The sequence below is a fragment of the Parasteatoda tepidariorum genome, chromosome 1, assembly GCF_043381705.1.
Source record: "Parasteatoda tepidariorum isolate YZ-2023 chromosome 1, CAS_Ptep_4.0, whole genome shotgun sequence".
In the NCBI taxonomy this organism is placed as follows: Eukaryota; Metazoa; Arthropoda; class Arachnida; order Araneae; family Theridiidae; genus Parasteatoda; species Parasteatoda tepidariorum.
In genome coordinates, this window is record NC_092204.1 from 51,325,520 (window position 1) to 51,348,397 (window position 22,878).

A 22,878-nucleotide genomic window follows, 5' to 3' on the forward strand; every position below is an offset into this window, starting at 1 on the left:
TAGCTTCAAAAACTAAATTTCAATGAGATAACACGGAAAACATCTCAAACAAAAATTCTGAAACAAATAGACAACCGAAAGTTAAATACGCCAGAATGAAAGTTCGTTCTAGTTTATTTTTCATCCAATTTAACAAATCAAATTATGTGTTGTTACAAAAAAAAGTAAACTAAAATGTCGATTACTTTAAATGTAATTGTAAAATACTCACGTTTTTCAACTTCTGGCTTCAGTCGCTTATTTTTAATGAGAATTTTTCGTTTCAAATCATTAGGACTTGGAAGTAGCTTTCCAGGTTCTAACTGACAAAAATTAATCACAATATTAATTTAATAAAAACTACTAACAGAAGAAGGAAAATTCAAGAACTGAAATAAGCAAGAGAAAAAAATTTTAATATCGTAATACGACTGTATAAAATAACGAAGGAAAAAAACATGATCTACATTGAAATATCTTATAGATATGAATTGACTAATTAATATGGCGTAGTAATTCTATTTCCCGCAAAAGGGTGGAAATTTATCCTTTTTTTTTATCTACGTCAAAGCTCTTTTAGAAAACAATTAGGTACTATGACACACGTGCTCTAATTAAACACATATTTTCTAGTAATTGCGACTATTTTAACTTTAAAAAAAATCGCATGCACATGATTTTAGATTAAAAGAATGACATTTATGCTCTGAATATATAATGGTGAATAAGATTTTCTTGTGCCTAAGAAATAAACTCTAAAAATTAAATAATTGATCTACCACCACGAGCGACTTTTTATATTTATCTTTTTAAATAAAAAGCCGCTCAGCTAAATCTCGTAATTTATCCCCAAATTTAAAATAAAAATTACAAAGAAAGTGAAAGTTTAGTACTCTTGTATATATTTTTAATGTACTGGCATATATAACCGCCACTTTTTTGATTTTTGCTGCAGATTTTTCACAGGGATAATGAAAATGTAGAGCAGAAGCACAAAAGTAATTTGCAATTTCTTTAGTCACACCAGCACCTACCAACTCTATTGTACCATTTTCAGGGTTCTTACTTATATTTTTAATTACGTATGTCGTGGTGAATAAAATCATTTGAATCAAATGAAGAATAAAATTTGTTATTTTTTAAACTTTTACACTAAAAAAAAAAACGTAAATGTATTGGAATAAATTCAAATCGAAAAGTCACGTGACCATAAGTTGTCCCGTAATCTATATTTGATGGGAAAAAACATTTAAAAAATTTTATATTTTCACGTAACATGTTTCACGCTACCTATTGTAACTGCTCTGCTTAGAACATTCGTATGTTAACATGTGGGATGTAAAATGAAATTCCTAAATCTTTCTAATAAGTAAAAATAAAAAGTAACTTACCGGAAAACCAGGTATAGGTTCTTTTAGAAGTAGATCCCCAAATATATCATCGCAATACTTAGCAAGTTTGTATTGTTGTTTTTTGCTACAATAATATATTTCGATATACGTTATATCAACCAAAATATATCAATAATAATAATATAAATTTACTTTAAATATTTAAAACTGCATTTTTATGTATATCAACAAACTTGGAGAATAAAACTAGTGCTGAAAGTTCGGAATTCGTGTTCTTTGTGCCAAAAGTAAGTCATATTTCAGTATGAATTCTCAATATAAACTATGTGGCAATGCTTTTAATGATTATGTTTATTAAAAATAACTAGTAATTTGGGGATATTTAAGAATTTTTTTATAATTTATTAGGGTTTTTCTACAGAAAAAAATCAGAGTCTGTATTTTTCCCTTCTTTGATCTGACTATCCAGCTACATGAGGAAATCGCGAAACTAATAAATTAAGAACAGAACTAATTAGAATTTATTTTCGTTTTTGAGTCATCTAGTTTTTCTGTTATACTTACGCGAAATATTACTATTGCTGCTAAAAATAGTTTGCTAAAATAAAACGATGGAAAACATTTAAAAATTAATGTTAAATTTATTAAAAAAAATAGTAAAAACTGCTCCAGCTATACTAACTTACCGGTAGGTGAAAAAATTCGCCAAATACCTTGGGGGTAAGTTGAAAATTCTTACTTATTAAAACTTCGGTGAGACCTTAATATTTCATTAAAGAAAAAGAAAATTTTAACTTGAATGGTGCAATTTTAAGAAACATTTTATGTAATATAAAAATACAAACAAAAAAAAGTAACTGCCCTGGTCATCACTGGCGCCGCACTGTGGAACAAAAGTCTTTTTTCGCGGTCAAAAATAAAAAAAATGAAGTTATAAGAAAAAAAAATCTCAATATGGTTTTTTGTAGTAAAATGTCCAAGGAATAAGACGGTGTATTTTATTTTTTTGGTTTATTAATGGAAATAGCATTTAAATGGAAACAAAGTCGAAATAAAAAAAATTAAAGTTTTCAGTTAAATTCTTATTAATATGGTAACTCCTTATAGTAAATAAAAATATTAAAACTATGCATGATTTATACATAAATGTATTTCTAAGATATATATTAATTCATTATTTTATATAAATACTATTAAAATCAGAGCCATTTTCCTATTTCTGCTCTGTACAATGAAATTGCAACTTTAGGGTGCTCTATAAAAAAAGCCTTACGTTGCCGAGGTAAAAAAAAAATTTTGTACATTTGTTTGGTATATATACTCAAGAACTAAAAAAAAATTAGCTGCGAATATTTGCGAATTTGGCTGATATATCGATTTTTATCGTTCGCGTCATTTTTATAATAAAGATTTTCTTATATCTACATGGCTGAACAATCTTGTCATTTTTTTAAAATTGCTGCTTAAATCAAACCTTATGACAATGGTGCCAGCACTACATATTTTGTAATTATATTTAGTCTCAAAATGTAAAGGAACAATCTACAATTTCGGATTTAAAAATTATTCATTTTTCGTCAAGGTCAGTGGAGTGCTTTCAATATTTTCACATTCATTGTGTTTCGACTATCATTTTTCATTCTAAACGGAGTGAATTTCAAGTTATGCTAGTGATTTGCGGTAGGCATTTTTATATTTCTTATATTAAATATCAAAATTAAATGCTCTGTAATGAAATAGCAACTTATTCTCTGAAATATTTATTATTTTTTTTAAGATGGCATCAAAAATATATAAACGCCAAATTTTCGAATTTCTCATTGAAAGTAATGCTAATTGGACCCAACAACGATACGAAAATGCTGATAAGTCGGTTGCAGTGTTGTTTAATATTGAAAGTTTGAATGGCCAGCAAAAATCAGAATTAAGAAAAATATATGCAACTATTAAAAATAAGTGGCAAAAATGCACTCGCAAGAAAGATTTATTTCTCCAGAAAAATAAAGATTGGCTTGACACGGAATTGAAATTGTACACATTCCAATACAAAGGTAAATNGGATCCGCCATTTTGTTTTTTTGAAATTTTGACTTCATATTTGAAATCAGTGACCAAAAAAACCTATAGGTGATCAATTTCTAGAACATTGAAGTTAATTTTCTAATTTTGACCGCATTTTTCTGATTTTGTCCCACTGTGCGCCGTCGCCAAAAACTTCAGACATGATGGATGAAACAATATAAATGCGACGGATGAGGAGGAAACTGTATAAATGCGCTTCTAAAGAAAGGTTTATATAACATTCTGATTTAAAATGTTGATGTGGTCATTAATGTTTTAGTTATTTTATGGACAAAATTGAAGATCTTTCCTACACAATGTAATTCAGTTAAATGAAATTTGTTCGCTGGGGAATTATAATTTTTTAGATCACCAGACTTCTTAGGTCTGGAAATGAATAGGACGTCTCATTTTGTTTTATATTTCGATTTAGATTTTGAGTATTTAAATAGTTTGTATTGAGAAGTTTTGGATTTTTTAATGTAAAGTGAACACAGGTTTCAGTTTTTTTTCGGCTACGTATTCTAATAACAGACGATAAAAAAAAGTCGCTTTCTTTAAAAAAAATTTTATAGGTTTTTAAGAGAATTGTAAAGCTTTAAAGGTTTTTTTTCTCCATAAAACGCAAAGAAGCTAAGAAAAAATTCTATTTTTTTCCATCTTTTGAAAAGAATCATAGCCAAATTTTCTCCTTTCACTTAAAGAAGAAGTGTTAGGGATTATTTTAATGAGAAAGCTCAATGATTGGTAAATGAGAACAAGAATAAGGCGTAACCTCTAAAATAATTGAAATAAACTATAAAATATTTTAAAGTATAAAAACGTCTGTCTTAAATAAGATTAAAGAGAAAAAAATTAGCGAAGCAATCTAAAATAAAGTACACTTTTGAAGTTTGTCGACCGATAGCAAGAAGGTGCCCTAATGGTTGAGAAAAACAAAACTATTACGAGTAAAAAATAAATTGTTGATTATTATCTGAAAGAAAATTAGAATTTAAAAAGTCTTATAAGACTTCACACTGGCGCGAACATGCCTATTAGCTAGAATGCCAAACTGCTTCAACACTATTTCATCAAATATCATTAGGTACTTGAGTTCATATTAATAATTTTAAACTACTTGAAAACTCTGTTCAGTTAGAGATATATACAATTTTATCGTCTGTGAACTACATTCTAATGATGTCTATATTGTAAACGTAACAAAAATTTGACAAAAATGCACTTACCAGCAATGGTTTTCAAAAGACAAAATAATTGGATATTCAGAAGTAACAAAAGCACAGTCCCTTATAGCGTAAATTACATCCTATGAATTAAAAGAGAGAATTTTGTCCAGTGCTATAATTATATGCTATAATTCAATGCTATAATTATTTTATTTTTTACTCTGACGCATCGATCAGAACCATGCTTCAAACCTTCTTTTTTATCCATATGTTGTTCTGCTGTCAAATTAAAAAATTTCTTTTTTATTTGACATTTCCGATTTTCTCCCCACCAGACACTTACTTAATCCCGAACACTGACATCAATCTAGCTACTAATTAATTAAAGTATTTTTCTTAATCAGTGATATCTGATGTTTTTATTTTGTACTTAAGAATGAAAAAAAAATTATCTCTAAATAAAGAATTTGCTATATTTTAATCTTTAGAAGTCCATTTATAACTTACGCTATTTTTTTATTTCCAATGCCTACTTGTGTTAACATTTCATCAATTCAGACATTTACAGGGCAGACTTGTTGGCAACTCTTTCAGAGGCACCATATTAAGTGGGCCAACGTTGCTACCACAGTAAGGACAGATAGTACAGAGAATGAAAGAGCATCCATGTCTTGCCGGGGATTCGAACCCTGAACCTTTCTGATGCAAAGCCAGTTCCCTGCCCTTTACACAGTCCTATCGGTCATAATTTACAATATAAAAACTACAAAATTCAAGGTAAATAACTAATACTAATTAAGACTGATTGTAATTTGTGATACAAAAGTGAGCAGAAACACTTCAGAATTCAAGATTATTTAACATCCAGGAAAAGTTTAACGAAACAAAAAACTCTTGTCAGTGAAAGATACAACTCAAGTGAGAAAACTTCCTTTTGTTGACCAAGACTCAATGAAGCCTTACAAAAATATTCTGAAATAAATGATTGAATTGTTTCGTTTTGAAAGCTACGTCTTACACATACAAAGTCTCTTTAAACATAGAGTTATATAGAATGAGTTATTGAAACTGTTGTTGATACAAATGTGTTTGTATTTTTATGTCCCTAATTTACTTGCATGTCACTTTTTTTTAAAAAAATACGCATATATCATGTAACATTATAACAGGAATTAAAATGAAAATTGAATTTAATATCATTAGACCAGGTACAGGCTACATTCGCTAAACGCAAATGACATTACATAACTCCAGCTCATCTAATCTAAAAATATTGTAAACTAAATCTGATAGAAAAACAAATTATAAGATCACTGAAACAACTCGAAATTGTGAGTTCCGTGGCTATGAAAAGATGGCATATATATTGTATCATAATTTCAAAATCTACATATTTCATTATCGAAAATGTATGGTAAAAGTTTAATTAATACAAATTAATACCTTGAAGAGAATGTCTGTACACATAGCTTTACCATGGGTAATTATAGGTTCTTCGTCTTCTCCTTTACCATCCCAACAATCCAATTCTAAACACCTACAGAAATAATCACGTGATTACGCTAGGATGACTCATCGTTCTCAGTTTCAAAAAATACAAATAAAAAATATTTATAATAGAGTTTTAATTCGATTTATAGTTCATTTAGCTTTTTCTTTTCTTTCTTCTTGTAACTCATTCTACTTTTACAGGAAAGTAAGCAATTTTTTTGATCGAAAACGTTTCTATAAATTAGTTTTAACTTTTTCTTATCCATTCTCAGTAGATGAAATTTACTGTCAGAAATTAAAAAAATGTTATAAGAGAATTACGCAATTATTCATCAATTTTGGGGTAAACTACGATAGATTGATTACTTAACACATTAACTACTTCAATTATTACAATTAGTTCCAAAATCGGACGATCGTGTTGTTGTTAAAATAGAGTGAAAGTTAAAAATTCAATATTTTGATAAAGTATCTCTCAATTGGCTTCCACTTTTTAATTTTCGATAAACACTGCAGTTTATTGCTTTTGTCTGTTACTGTTCTGTATTTGAGCAATTTTCCTGAAAGACAAAAAGTACCTTCATGAAAAAAGTGGGGATTTTTTTGTATTTCATTTTTAGTAACAACTAAGTTTTATTTTACTTCATAATCGTCGTTGAACAGCTGACGCAATTTTGGGTTTACGACAATCTATGTCACGACAATCCTTGCAATTTTGAACCCAATCCAGTAGACAAGGGAACTCCTAGATCGAGCATTTGGAGAAATTTGTCTTCATGGAGGACTTATGGATGAAACTGACCAGCATTTGCATTACATGGAGAGGAAAACTACAAAACCTTCCACTGTTCGCCGGGCTGCAAGGGGACTCTAAACCAGTGGTGCGCAAACTAGGGGTCGCGACCCCTGTGGGGGTCGCCAGAAGTTTTTTGGGGGTCGCCAAATTTTTATGAAATGCATTATCCCTGCATGCTGCATACCATACAGTGTACATATAAAGAGTGAAGCGCCATCACTCACTGTTTAATTGCAATTGGATTTCCGAAATGTCACGAAATATCGAGTCAGAAGTCATAAAACGCATACAAAATTCATCTGTATTTGCTTTACAACTGGACGAGACTACCGATATTACTAAAATGTCACAACTAATTATTTACGTTAGGTTTATTTTTAATGAAGATATAACAGAAACGTTTTTATGTTGCAAAAGTTTGGAAGGAAAAACAACTGGAGAAAAAATATTCGAAGTAATAAATGAATATTTTGAAACAAAGTCCCTTACCTGGGCAAACTGTGTTGCGGTTTGTACTGATGGTGCTGCAGCATTAACAGGTTCGAATAAAGGGCTCAGAGGCTTAATTCAGAAGGTGGCGCCTCATATGGTATTTAATCACTGTATGATTCATCGGCAAGCTCTTGTTGCAAAAGATATGGATGAAGAGTTGCACAACGTATTACAAGACGCTGTTAGTTCAATTAACTACATTAAATGCAACAGCCACAACAGCCGTCTCTTTTCAATACTTTGCAATGAGATGGGCTCAACGTATGAGAAATTACTGTTACACACCGAAGTCAGATGGCTTTCACGTGGGAAAATACTACGACGGATATTTGATTTGAGAAATGAAGTGTACATGTTCTAAATCGAAAAGAAACATAGATTGGCAAGTTATTATATCAATGAAGTTTGGCTAGGGAAGCTGAGCTATTTAGTTGATATTTTCGAAAAACTTAACGACTTAAATTTGAGCTTGCAGAGTGAGAATTCAACTATCATAACTACAGCCAGTAAAATTCAAGCTTTTAAGAATAAGTTTAGTCTCTGGCAAACTGAACTGAATAAAAACAACACCACCATGTTCCCTTGCTTTAACGATTTTATCAAGGAAAATAATATAGATATATTTACATTTAAAAACATCATTTCCAATCACATTGAAAAGTTAAAGAAAAATTTTTCGAGAAGATTCGAGGATTCCCCTGAAAATCATGGTTGGATTCGTGATCCATTTTCCTTTGACATATGCAGTTCAACTCTTCAAATTAGTGAGAACTACTGAGTCGAAATCAAATTAAGACTCAGCCTTGACAAAAAATTTTGTCTATCCGTGGAAAAACAATATCCCATTTTATGCAGGAATGCCATCAGAGTGTTAATACAATTTGCTTCAACGTATTTATGTGAAACTGGATTTAGCAAACTAGTTTCAATAAAAACAAAATACCGCTCGCGTTTAAACCCTGAAGATGATATGCGAATTGCAATTAACAACATACATCCAAACATCGATGAGATAATTAGAAACTTGCAGCCACATACATCTCATTAAAGGGCAATTTACTGATTTTTGTGTTATACAAAAAGTATTTTCTTAAAATTATAAATAAAATTAATATGAGTCAAATATGATGATGTTTTTATTCGATGAAACGAAAGAAATGCTCGAAATATACATCGTATTTGTGAACATTTATCTCTAGGGGTCGCCAAAAATTTTCTCTCTACAAAAGGGGTCGCAGTCGAAAAAAGTTTGCGCACCACTGCTCTAAACCATGATCCATTTACCGCTGAGGATATTTTATGTCAGCACTGTGGTCGGTGCAACCCGAGTACGGAATTCGTATCGACCAGCCGTCGCTGATATTCGAACCCGGTTCACTTCACGCTCTATCCCCTGATCCAACACGGCTCAACCTCTAAGTTTTATTTTATTTTATAACCTCCGATCAACAGCCGACCTAATTTTTGGGTTTTCAACTACTAATGATCAACTCCGTAGGCTTGTAATTTTGAACGCAATCCAGAAGACAAGTAAACTCCTGGATCAGTGCCCACAAAGGTATGATTTGTTATGGAAACATGGAGTACTTTGTGACCCGAAAATTAACCTTTGGTTGGAGGGGATCGAACGCACGAGCTGTTTGACATACGTCCAGTGCCCTACCAGCCAGGCTATCCCGGCCTCCAACCATTAAGTTTGAAGAAAAAAAATGGCATAAATATAATAATTTTTGAGTGACTAAATCTTTTTTTTTTCAAACACTAGGTTTTTTTTTAATTTTATTTTATGTCCGTCATTGCACAGCCGACCCAATTTTGGGCTTACGACTACTAATGTTCAACTCTGTAGCCTTGTAATTTTGGACCAATGCAAAAGACAAGGAAACTCCTGCATCAGTACCCCCAGAGGTATTGATTTGCTATGGGAACATGGAGGACTTTGCGACTCGACAGATGTAACGTGCATCAGTCATCATTTACTACGTCTTCGACCGGCCTAGGAACGAACACGCGAACTCTTGAACATGGACCCAGTGCCCTACCAAATAGGCTATCCCGGCCCAACCACGAAGTTTGAAAAAATTGCAGTCACCGTGAAATCATTATATTTATGCCATTGAGTAATGGGGAAATCAAACCCTTTGCTGATATTTCCAATGAGCCTGTCAAATTAAAAAAGAAGTCTCCATTATTTTCTAATCAGCCGAACAAGTTTTAGACTAACTGTTCCTAGACTACATTTTCGGATGAATGTCATCGGGCATCTTTTTTGGGCTCATAGTTATGAACCAAGAAAGTTTTAAGCTAGTAAGAAAACCTATCACTCACTCAATCAGCCTGTTTAATTTCAGGTCATTCACTATTACCTCAAATAATTTCTAACTAATGAGAAAACATATCATTCATTGCTGAGTTAGTATGATTCACTATACGTCTTACTTCAAAATGGTGATATTAAGACAATATTCATGGTAATATGCCTAAAATAATTCCGGCCTATTAAAAAAATATTGATACATTTTTAATGATTCTAAAAGCAAATATGGGTTGATTCTAAAAATCTAGAATACCATGAGATAGAGAAAATAGTGATTACTTTTCTTATCAGCCTTGTGCATTGACGAATTCGTGGCTATATTTGCAAGCAACCAATGAGCCCAATTCCCTGCGATGTCTGGACGATACGAATTCTACTCCCAACTCATGTCAACCACAGTGCTGAAGTAAAATAACCTCAGCGGATCATGACCCTTTGCCCCCAGGAGGTTGGCGTGGTTTTTCTCTCCTTGTCACACATATGAGGGTTAGTTCCATCAAAAAACCTTCCACGAAGGATATTTTATCTTAATGGTTGATCCAAATGTTTCCTAGTCTTCTAGGTTGGGTTTAAATTTATAGGATTATGGAATTAAACATGATAGTCGTAATTCTAAAACTGTTCCACACTGGTTATGAAATGAAAAGAACAAAAAATTAGCTTACAGCTTTATATTATTAATATTTTATAGTGGCCATGAAGATTATAAAGATGTCTTATGAGATAAGTTGGGATAAAACAAGTTTCCTAAATATTGACATGGCGTTCATTTCAAAAACTATGCATTTCATGACTACGGAATACTTGTTTTGAATAGAGACATTCTTAGAGAGTTAGATGTATTCTCCAATTTTTACAAACGAAAATAAATAATGTTATAATTATAAATAAAAAAAGGGGGTGAATTTTACCTGCAACCGGCTAAAAGAACTTGGCGATACATTTCAACAGAAGATTTCCCGCCAAATTGTCGTCCTGAGAGATAAGTATTGTGAGAGGAATTAATGTAATAATGGGCAAGAGGTTGATCCATCTCCATGTAAATGTCTAATCTATCTAAAAATACTGGGGCGTTTTCATCGGACATTAGATAACGAACAAAACCATCTTTGCTCATTTTTCCTACCAAAAATAAGAGAAAAATTATAACAATTAAGCACATTACAGAAAAATATATATTATGCATACAATTATTCAATAATTGATCGCGTTGATCTTCTCATTTACTAATGAAGTAAAATTAACTTCATGTGATTTTGAAAACAATTAGTTTCAGAACTTGACGTTATTGTAACATGAACCTCAAAACGCAGCGTATTATCACTGACACTTCTCATCTCATGTACAGTGCGCAAAATAAAAAACGAATTCCCCTAAATAACTTTATATCTAATGATCAATTCTTCAGAAATCAAATTTGAAATGTATGATTTTTTTCAAAATTCGATTTATCAGGAACTATTCGACCGATTTCGTTCAAATTTCGTATTTTACCAGAGTTGTTTATTCGGAGAAAGTACATTTTTGTGTCTGCTTTCGTAGCTTAAATATCCTCTACTCTTACTAATTAGCGAATTTAACATATAACTGCTATAGTTTTCGAAAGCGCAAAAGATTTTTTTTTTATCAATATCATTGTTTTATTGTTATTGCTGTTACTGATGCTACTTGCCAATCAACAAGCCTACTTGGAATCAAGCTAATTTTTTTAAGTCAGAGGCGGCATTTCTCGTTTTTTCAGTGGCGCCATCTATTACCAAGAATACGACTGCAACCCCATTTATCATACTCCATTTATTTATCCACAGATCATTTTTGACCTGAGCCAGGAAAACGATCAATCCCCAAATCAGTTCCCCCAGAGGTATTGATTTGTTATGGGAACTCGGAGGACGTTGTAACGCCGACAGATTTTAATGTGCACCAGTCACCATTTAATACACAGGGATTCTTCGGCATCGGGATTCGAACTTCCATTCTCACGTCCCACGAGCCAAACGTCTTATCAACCAGGCTATCCAGACCAATCATTTTTTATTATTTAAATGTTGAACACAGACATTTTCAAAAGCTATAAAAGTACACATTGATTTTATAAAAAGTCTATATTATAAATATTTCTGAAAAATCCCTTAAAAAGCTTACAAAATGTGCAAAGTTTAATTAATTTTTAAAAAAAAATTAGTGCTGAAATTAAGTTGACAAACGCTGTTACTAAGTTTTAAATAAATCAGATGAAAACTATCGAAAGAAATTATAAAAATTTTCTCAATTAAAAGACTCATATATACTAAATAGTAGATAATGACACCTTCTTTGACTAACAGTTCATCTTGCTCATAAACTCCAAGAATTTCGCCTGCTCGCTTTTCATTATATTTTGGACACAAAATTTCATTCAATCGAGGATCTCTTTGACGCTAGAAGACATAAATAATTCATATAAAAACTCAAATCACAACTACATCAATTAAGAAAAATTTCCGCTTTAAGTAATTTAATAAATAGCTAATATTAATTTTATAAATATTTACTGTTAAACGACATTTTACTAATTTTAAATTGTTAAAAGTATATATTTAGATAAAATAAGCATAATGATTTTAATTTAAGATTAAGAGAAACCCAGAGATGAATATCTATTCTGATCTATATTTCTTATGTGACACCATAAATTAAGTTATTTCGCTATTTTTTGCAACACAGTTATAATTCCTTTTGTTTAGTTGTCTTCTAAGTAATAGTTTAAGTAGTGTTAAAAAATCAGTTGTATGTTAAGTATTTATTTAGATTCATCTTGTTAGGTTTCCTTTAGTATTAATTTATGTGGTGTTGAAGAGTTAGATGTACGTTAAGTATTTATTCAGAATAATTTTGTTCTCTTGCATAGAAATAAAAACTTAGTAACGAAGTAATTATTCAGATTTTTTTTATCCTTTCTAAAATGGATATAGTAATTTTAAGCATAAACGATGCTATGGTCGTAACAATTATTGGTGATGGGGTTTGCCTTTTTCCGAGCAATAGCTTATATATACTGTACGATACTGAAATTATTGTTCGAGAGATGCTTGAGGAAGTAAATCAGTGCGTAATGGAACAGTGGAATGAGTTTTCAATCTTATATCACGACAGAGAAATAAATAATTTTAATATTTATATTGCCTATTATGCTTAAATGCTCCAAACTGATATTTACGATGGTTTGTCTGATTTAATGGCTACCTGATAATTTGAAAATTATTACTAAAATTCACCGAACTCTTTTTCCCGATGGTTTGTCTGATTTAGTGGCTGCCGGACATATTTTAAATGTTTACTAAAATTCAATACATGGATAACTTTGACAATATCAGGGACATCTCTTGAAAATAGTTAAAGTTTTGCAATAGCAATACTCCCATTCGGGCAAAGCTTCGGGCCATAGCTAGACGGAGAAAAAATTTAGTTGATATATTGTTTAAAACTAATTAAGGACTTACAGATTACTTGGGGAAGGGTGGAAGGGCTAGAATATTTAAACACAATTGTGCTGTGCATTCGGCTTTGTAATTATTAAATTTTATAATTTGTGCAAGATAATTTTAAAAGGTGACCTAGCTGGTCACCCAAGGCAGCTAGTTTAATATAATTATATTAAATAAAATTACATAATCAAATCAAATTAGAAAAATGAAGTAAATATTTAATATTATATATATTTTTCTTTTACAATTTAAATTTCGATGATTGAATTTTTTGACCACTTAAATGTGACATCACTAAGTGTTTAATTTTTTTACAATATCTGAAACACCTGGAATAAGACATTATCGATATCAGTTGAAGGTTATTTCGTTTTTAAAAATGTAACCTTAGAAGTAGCTTTTGATAGTTAAGGATTAAAGGAAATGAATTGTTGTAATACTTACATCATTTAAAAATGTGACTAGTTGCTGAATGTTGATTGTTTCAACTTTTCCCTGCGTTCTAAATGAAAGAATATAAAATTAATTTTTGCCTTCATTCTACAAACGCTGCTTATTTTTCAAAATCATACGATTATTAACTCTTTTTCATTTTTTTTCTATTTCGCTTAAAAATTGTAACAAAATATTTTTCTCGGGTAGAGAATGTTTTTATTGAAGATAGTATTAAAAATAATATTCCCTATATTTTTTGCTTAAGAATAAAAAACTTAAAAATAAAGACAAAACGCAAGAATATTATTGAAATCGTTGTAAACATTGAAGATATTTTTATGATATTTTTATCATCAGAATATATTTTCTTAATACTATTACACTGCTATAATTTTCATTCAGAAACTATGGTGGCATAACCGGCAGCAGTCTGTTCATCTAATTAACCATAAAGTTTATGGTTGGGAACATTTTTTTACTTTTACAGTTTTAAAACCGTTTAAAACTGGTACGGTTGAAAAACCGAAAAACCTATCTGAACGGTTGTGTAACCATTTACAACTAACACAGTTTCTAAAATGAAACTTAAACGGACATTGGAGCTCTGTCGGCGCTGCACCACATGCATTTATGAGCGAATGACAGTTTCGTTTCTAATAGTCTCGGCTAACTGATTTTATTTCATATTATTTAATAACCGTCACTGAACAGCCGACCCAATTTAGGGTAATTGAGTGAAGAGTACATGACACTAAAAACTTTTCATGTATTAAAGGAATGGAAGAAATATTGTGGTATCAAGCCTGGAATTCGAACCCCCGGTCAGCCGGTTATGAGATTGACCGATTATCCTTCTCAGCTACTTATTTACCCAACTACTCGGAACAAAATAGATTTATAACAGTGTTTCTTAACCTTTTTGATACAATGGACCCCTTTTAAAAAATTTTAAGTCACGGACCACCCCCCTGAGAAAAAAATTTGCAAAAAACATCAATTTTTAGTATTTAATTTATTTTAGCATTTAATTTTATTATTTCAATAGTATACAAAATATTTAAAATTAAAATTTTTAGTCTGAAGGTTGTTGCTGCTTTTCCTTAATTAATAAATTGAATAGAGGGATGGTTTTCGACAAAGCAACGAGCATAACATGTTCAACATTCAATCGATAACGATGTTTTGTTTTTATTGTCACAACTGTGGAAAGTCCGGCTTCGTTAAGATACACTGTAGCTAACGGAATTATAGCTGAAATAGCTCGCTTTACAAGCAATGGGTAGGCTTCTTTCACAGAAGACCAGAACTCTCCGAGTGTTTTTGAATCGAAATCCATTTTTAGCAAGGACTTTGTTCTAAGATCAATAAGCTCATCTTTGGCAAGGTTCATATCATCGATACAGTCAATATCACAAAGAAAAGGATGACGAATCCACAACTCATCTTTTATCTTTATCTCATCTAAATTAAAATATTTTTTCAATGAAACTTGAAGTACTTCCAGGTGTTCACAGATTTCATTTTTTAAGTTATTCAGTAACAAATTATCTTGCCAAGATCCATTTTCAGAAAGCACTTCGTCCAACATTTAAAAGTTTGCATATATCTCATTTTGAATTCTATTTTTTTCAAAGTGGCATCTTCAATTAGAATGCTTGTAATTTCTCAGTTGCATCCATAATGGTGATATCGGGTCCTTGAATTAAAAGACTTATATTGTTCATGTGGTTAAAATTATCTGCCAGGTAAGCCAATTTATAGGTAAAATCTTTTTTGTTTAAATATTCGAAGAATGAGTTATCTTTTTCTTCTAGAACAAGTGATAATTCGATCTTCAACATGAAAAATTGTTTCAAAACCTGCCCTCGTGACAGCCAGCGCAATTCCGTGTGGTACAGAAGTACCTCATGTTCTGCGTCCATTTCTTGACACAGCGTTTTAAAGAGACGATGATTAAGAGCTCTACGTCTAATAAAATTTACAGTTTTAATAACTTTTGATAATGCTTCTTTTAAGCTGGTTGGAAGAGTTTTTGTAGCCAGCGCATGTTTATGTAAAAAACAATGAGTAACAAGAACATTAGGAGACTTTTTTTTTACCAACAGGGCAAAACCAGATTTATTGCCAAGCATCACAGGTGCTCCATCTGTACGAAGTGAATGAAGTTTTTCTTTCCAGCCGAAGTCTTGTTTGGTAAAGAAAACATTTAACATTGCTAAAACATCAACTGCCTTTGTAGTTTGCAAAAAAGACTCACAAAATAAAAATTCTTCTTTGATAGTATCAAGAGACACGTAACGAACAAAAACAAGAAGTTGACTATAATTCGAGATATCTGTAGTTTCATCCAGTTGCATACCAAAGGGAAATGGCGATACTTTCAATTCATCGATGATCTTCTTCAAGATATTACAAGAAATTTCAACTATTCTTGAATGTGTCACATCGTTTGAAAATGGAATTGCCTCAAGTTTTTTTTCTCTGTTCCAATCTACAAACTAATTCAACCATCTCCAGCGCACGTGGCTTAATTAACGTCTCTCCAATAGAATGCGGTTTCTTGCTTTTAGCAATATGATATGCAACTTTGAGAGATGCCTCAACCAGAGGTTTTTGTGGAATACAAAATCCAAGTTTGTCCAATGTTCCAGATTTCAAAAACTAAGCTTTCTTCTTAGTAAAAAATTCTAGATCTAGTAACCTGAACAAGGTGTCAAATTTACGTAGCTTGATAGGGGATAATAAAAATAGTATAGCGGACGTCATCAGGGGGTTGCCCCTAATGGTGCAAACTGAAAGCCGGTTAGTGGAGGATGTTAAAAATATGACAGGAATATTAAAGGGCTGTGTGCAGTCCGTACTGAATTTGGGGTATCTCGATCACCTAGTTTCAAATCTGTATGTATTTTCACCTTTTAGAAAGAAAAAAATATCAATCTTATTTAAATATTATTGATCCAAACGTTTTAAAAATTAGGAGTAGTCAGTGGACCCCCAAGATATGACCCATGGACCCCTAAGGGGTCCGTGAACCACAGGTTAAGAAACCCTGATTTATAAGGTAGGCTAAGTTGGCGCTGATAGAATTCTAGATGTTTAACGTTATTAGGGAAAAACAATCAATAAACGTTTTTTCTCACACTTAACAGTTTGAATATCATTTTTTATGGTCATTTAACAGTTTTGGTGGAATATGGTAAAGTAACAATTAACAAAATTGCTATTTAACATCTTTTTACTATCGAAAAAATTTTAACAATACATAATTTGAAAATATTTCCATTTTATTAATATTTTCAGAAAATATTTCCATACAATTTTTCTCATAAGAAGATATTTGCAAATAGTTTTTACCCTTAAAATATATTTTAATATTATCATCATAAAATGATATTTTCATATTGATCGATTATATTTTATATCACTGACTCCTCATTTTCACAAGACTAAAATGTAAATAAAACCAACCCATCAATGATAATTTCTTCGATTCTAGATTGATTTTCTCTGACTTTATTAATATAGGGTAATTAAACTAACGTTAATATTACTTACATTGATTGAAATAGTTCTTCAATGTCATTTCTTGGGCAAATTTTATGATAGATCTGATTAAATTTCTCTGCTGTAAAGTCTCCTGGCTCAATAACATCACTCTGAAATATATTATTTCATAATATAGTATATTTACAAGATATATTATAAAATAAAAGATTCGCTTGTGATTGGAAGTCGAGAAATGATTTTATTTTCGCTTACTTTTCCACTTGGCAACCCAACATCAGCTAGACATTGATATACCAATTTTTCTGTTTTGCCTGATGCAAATGTCTGTGCTATTCTGAAATATATGAAAGTAAAAATAATAGTGCAGTGAATATAAATTTCAAAGTCATATCAGCAATTGCACAAAAAATATGAAATCATACATGAAATATGAGTGTTTTTATTGCCGGAGTACGTGAACTGTCGTAAATTTCATTACATTTATTTTTCAAATGATAATTTTATGTGTTATTTCATTAAACTATTACTAAAAAAATGTAGAAGGATGAGCTTTGTAAGGGAAATTGCTTCAAAAATGTTAAAAATATAATAAATAAGTGAATATTATAAGAAGTATGTTATATCGTTCTTAATCTGATAATGTGAGTAAACAAAATAAAAAATCACATGTAAATCTTTAAAGTAGTACTTTCTTGTAGCTTTTTATGAGTAAAATAATTGAGTAACTAAAACAAAAATTTACCTTCGAACTGGTATTTTTCCGTTTGGATCTACCATAAAGCAAAGTTTCATCCAACTGAAAAAAATAAAAAGTAAATATGAATTTGAATTATATAAATATATATTTATATGAATATGAATTATGTAGAAATGAATTTGAATTATGTAAAACTATGAATTTGACTGAGGTATTTAAAACAAAATTAAGGGTCAATTTCAATGACGTACTTTACTTCGAACTCATTAAATTAATTGTATTGATAAAAGCCTATTTCAATATGTCATCGTTCGCCTGTAAGACGTTAAAGCCATTTTAAGGGAAAGCTAAGGTAGAGTTAATTTTTTAAGTTTATGCATAAAAACGGTACCAATTTTATTACAAAGCACCTGAAAATTCTTTAGTATTAACTTACCTTTACGCATTAATTTATACTTTAATATTATTGAATTAAAAATTGGTATTCTCAGACTTCAGAATACAAATATTTCTGGCTTTAAGACTCATTAACAGCTATAAAGTTCTTACAGCTATGGTTTTTTAAAAAGCAATGTGATAGCTAACAGTGCAAATTTTGTAATATTCTTAATTCAGAATTTTCGTTGATAACAACTCTATACTATTTCATTTCCAAGCGAGCAACGTTACCCACTCCGCAAATTCAATTCTTAAGGTGCACCACATTCACACATCTGAGGGCAACATACAGAGAGAAACCTCCATGCCTTGAGCCGGAATCGGACCCAAAAACCACTCCCTTCAAAGTCAGACACACTGACTGCTCGGCTACCTGCCCGGCATAGAAGAAATTATAAAACGTTTGTGATATCAACATATTCGGGCAATCCAAAACATATTTTAAGTAAATTATGTGTTAATGTATAAAATGACACTAATATCTAGACTTGTAAAAAGCAATGAGAAGGTAATTCGGTGCTTTAACGACGCTTTTAAATAAATGTTTAACATCGTTTACTCAGTACAAATTGTACGCTATCAAGCAGTAGCGAGTACGGGTGGAGCCCTTTATAAATAATATTTGCTTTCTATTTAAGTCACTAAATAAACTTCCCAAGTCAATGTTGCAGAAAAGATTTATTTAGCGGCGAAATTTATTTGTCAGCCTGTTAATTCGAAACAGAAATTCTCCATCAAACAAAAAGGGCAATTTAAGCCACTTCACATTTGAGTAATTGAAGCAATGCTGCGAGTAAAGGTAGGATCGTGTGCTCTTCTACTTTTCTAGATAGCATACTCCTGCCATAGTTTGTGTAGAAAGATTCTAGCAAGTTAAATAAAACATTATTTTATTTCTTTTAAAAGGATGATTTCTCAATAAAAGATGAAGTCTTAACAAAATGTATACGCTGATTGAGTTCTAAAATTGACTTACTGTTTTTTAAGACACGTAGCTGGACAAACATTGTTCGCTTTTATATTATTCGTCACAGCTCTTAGCCCACTTTGCCATGCCTGCAGTAAAAAAAGAAATCAGTATATTAAAAAAAATAATTGCTGTTAAAGTTAGATAACCAAATCATCAATATTCAGTCATATTATTAAGACTCATTATTAAGTCTTGAGGAGTTATGCAAATTTCAATAGTACAGCTTTAAAAGTTACTGTGAAAAATATATGAAACTTAAACACTTTCCAATGGAAGAAAATGATGATTTATCAAAACCACCAGGAGAGAGAACCGACATAAAGTACGACACAGTAGTGCCAGGGGTGTCCACCTCCATACAGAGAACAACAACAGAATGCCAAATTTTATAAAAGTCAGGGGATTTCAAAAAGAGCCAGGCATATTTACAATCCAGAAAACAATATGTACAAATAGTTCAACAAACTTACACTTGACAAACGATGGCAAAAAACCATCAATTAATTGTAAGGTACATCACTATGAAATAACTAAATATGTAAATAGGAAGATTTGGTAAAAGAAAAGCAAAGATAAACTTAAAATCAATACAAATATATTGAAGTTGATAAAATTAAGATAATCGAAATAAAACATATTGTATTTATATTATTTTTATTTTAAAAGGAGGTTTAAAAATAGTGGTAGTTTAAATTACTGGTATTAAAACTATATAGGACAAAATTAACACTTGTCACTGGCCACAGAGCAACTAACTATATTACATTACGATTAAAAAATTGGCTACGCATAGCAACTACGTCGCCACTTCTTTCGTTCGTCGCAAATGCATTATATGCATCTTTTATTATTTTTCAATGAACATGGAATTATTATGATTATTTCATGACATTCTGAAAACTTCTTTCTTTCCGTTTTTTTTCTTTTTTTTTTACAACCGTCATTGAACAGCCAACCTAACTTTTGGGTTTACGACTACCAATGATCAACTCCGTAGCCTTGTAATTTTAAACCCAATCCAGAAGACAAGGAAACTCCTGGATCAAGTATACGGAGAAATTGCCTTCGTGGAGAACTTTTTTATGGAACTAACCAGCATTTGCGTTACATGGAGACTAAGACCACGAGGACCTCCCATAGTTAGCCTGACGGCAAGGGGACCCTAACCCATGATCCGTCTACCACTGAGGATATTTCACGTCAGCACTGTGGTTGGTGCAAGCCTGGATGCGGATTCGTATCGACCAGCCATCGCCGGGGTTCGAACCCGGTCACCTCATTGGAAGGTGAACGCTCTGTCCCCTGAGCCATCACGGCTCACGCCTCTTACTTAAAAACTTTTTTTAAACTTTTTTTTGAAATATTCGTTTTTGGAAAACAGAGACGCCACTGTTAAAAACACTACTACTGGCCACTGGCAAACAAAAAAATGTTTTAATTTTGCCCAATATAAAAATAACAGCAATAGAATATGCACTTATAAGACTCATAAGACTCAAAAATAGTAATGATGCATAATTACCTGAGCTGTATCAGGATCAGGACAGACAACGTGAGTGTAGTTAATACTGACCATATCGGTACCACTACAAATGGTAAGGGATACATCATCCAGGTTATACTTATTTCGAGACATTAATTCTGTCATAAATTTAGAATCCTAAATACATGAAAAAAGTACATATGACATCCAATAAGCATTTAAAATATTTTCAAATGACAATAAGAATTTTTTTAAAGCTTCAGAAAAAAATTCAGCTTTTTATCACAAATAATTAATTGGGTAAACCGGGATTAGTTGTCATTTTTAATTGATACTATTATTTAGGTTCTGACTCGTTAAAATGTACTGCATAGCTAAAACGTAATAATTTATTTTAATTTATCATTTATTCTAATAAGTAATTACTTTTACATTACGTTCCCAAATTTAACTTTTTTCTCATAAAAAAATACGTAATGATTATTCTTACCCATGAAATCATAAAAAATGGGCATTTTCTGTAAAAACGAGTAAAATTACAAGATTTTCTTTATATACAAACGTAAAGAATGATTAGCATTTGTTATGAAAATGAAATCATTGAAATTTTAAGTGCAAGAACTCATTTAATAACATAATATCCGTACAATATTGGGTCCATAAAATGTAAAACATCATCCCATTACTTAATTTACACACTTCGTATAGGTATAATCCAAATCATTATATGAATAATCATCCAGATCATACGAGTATGAGTCAATATTGGACTGCAATTCTATCCGAATGGAGAAGAAAAAAAATGTAAAATATCATGTCATTACTTAATTTACGTACTTCGTATATACATCATACAAATCATTATAAGTATCAAATAGCATTCTAATAGTCTTTAGACACTACATGCTATACCTGGGTATTCTATGAAAAAAAACTATTTAAACCGAAATAGTAAATAAAAGGTAATAGAAAGTGTATATGATAGTGCAATGTTGATATGTGATAGAACGAAATTTATTTAGAAATGTAATTAAAAAAACAATTAAAAATCAAGCATTATCGCAATCACACTCTCAGAAATAAAATTCTTACTTTTGACGATTCAGCTCCTTAAGCTGTATTTCGTTAATTTTTATAATCATTTCGTCATGAAGTCACGTGGTTTGTGACGATTGGCGAACTCTAAAATGAATGACGAAAATGTTTCCCCAACTCGAAACCTCATCGAAGTGAGTTGTGGGAAATTGTTAACTGGAAAAACAAAACAAGAAAGAAGACAAGCCGACTTGTCTGTATGGTGGTCAAGGAGTCTGCCTCGTGCCAGGGAAATCGCAGGTTCGAATACCACTTCACGCATAGGCACAATTTACTTGACGTTGATCCACCTATATAGTGCCTATAATAAAATGATAGTTAAAGAAGTTGAAGGCTTTTTTTCGTTTCCTTGAAGAAGTGACAAAAGTTATTTTGCCACTTTGACGGCATTTTTTCTTGGAGTATATACCAGGAATGGTTTCGTCAAAAACGAAGAAAGTATCGTGAAAATTTGATTTTCTATTTTTTACAGTGTTGCTACAAGAAGCAAATAAATAGTCCTGCGAGTCAATAGGAAGGGTTTTTTTTCTATCATGTTGGTCTTGTATCTAAGTTTATTATTATAGCTTATTATTAAGCTCTAAGTTTATTATTATAGCTTTTAATTCAGTCAAAATACCTTCGGCAAGCCTCCTCTTCTGATATCATTTACGTGAGAAAGCTCCAATACTCGACCATACTAAAAAATTAAAGAAACATAAAAATTTTTGATAATTAAACAGTAATTTAATTTTAAAAAATGGCACAATTTGTAATAAAAATGAGTAAAATTGTTATGTTCTTTAAAAAATGTATGATTCGGAAAATCCTTTAATAATGATTTAAAAATAAACGGGAAAAAATCATTTACCGTTCTTTCCAAGTAATAAATGGATAATTTTTGGCACTTTATCTTAAGCGAAATTTTAGAGATCGACACTTACATATGGATCCAACCTGTCAACAGAAATGTATCAAAGCGTGCACCGAAAATAAAAAATAACACGAACACATTATTAAACTCCTCTTTAGTAGCCACAGAAATTTAACGTAAACTAGGAGCTTACGGAAAAAATATATGTGAAAAATACCCCGAAATTTCTTAACCTACATTGTAAAAATTCAAGTATTATAACGATCAAAAAATTAA

General features: G+C 31.1%; 1 protein-coding gene across 1 annotated transcript in view; it reads right to left on the minus strand.

The window, feature by feature from the left end:
• Positions 1-22,878, minus strand: part of LOC122270012 (1-phosphatidylinositol 4,5-bisphosphate phosphodiesterase-like) — a 59,565-nt gene that overhangs the window by 30,433 nt on the left and 6,254 nt on the right. The window contains exons 3-15 of the mRNA XM_071180068.1: positions 22,369-22,428; positions 20,694-20,831; positions 19,178-19,257; positions 17,809-17,862; positions 17,319-17,400; positions 17,115-17,215; positions 13,569-13,626; positions 11,969-12,077; positions 10,569-10,779; positions 6,005-6,098; positions 4,622-4,701; positions 1,371-1,455; positions 212-302 (exon numbers count right to left, since the gene is read on the minus strand). Coding sequence (XP_071036169.1) covers positions 212-302; positions 1,371-1,455; positions 4,622-4,701; positions 6,005-6,098; positions 10,569-10,779; positions 11,969-12,077; positions 13,569-13,626; positions 17,115-17,215; positions 17,319-17,400; positions 17,809-17,862; positions 19,178-19,257; positions 20,694-20,831; positions 22,369-22,428 — 1,243 coding nt within the window. The remainder of the gene's footprint in view (positions 1-211; positions 303-1,370; positions 1,456-4,621; positions 4,702-6,004; positions 6,099-10,568; positions 10,780-11,968; positions 12,078-13,568; positions 13,627-17,114; positions 17,216-17,318; positions 17,401-17,808; positions 17,863-19,177; positions 19,258-20,693; positions 20,832-22,368; positions 22,429-22,878) is intronic.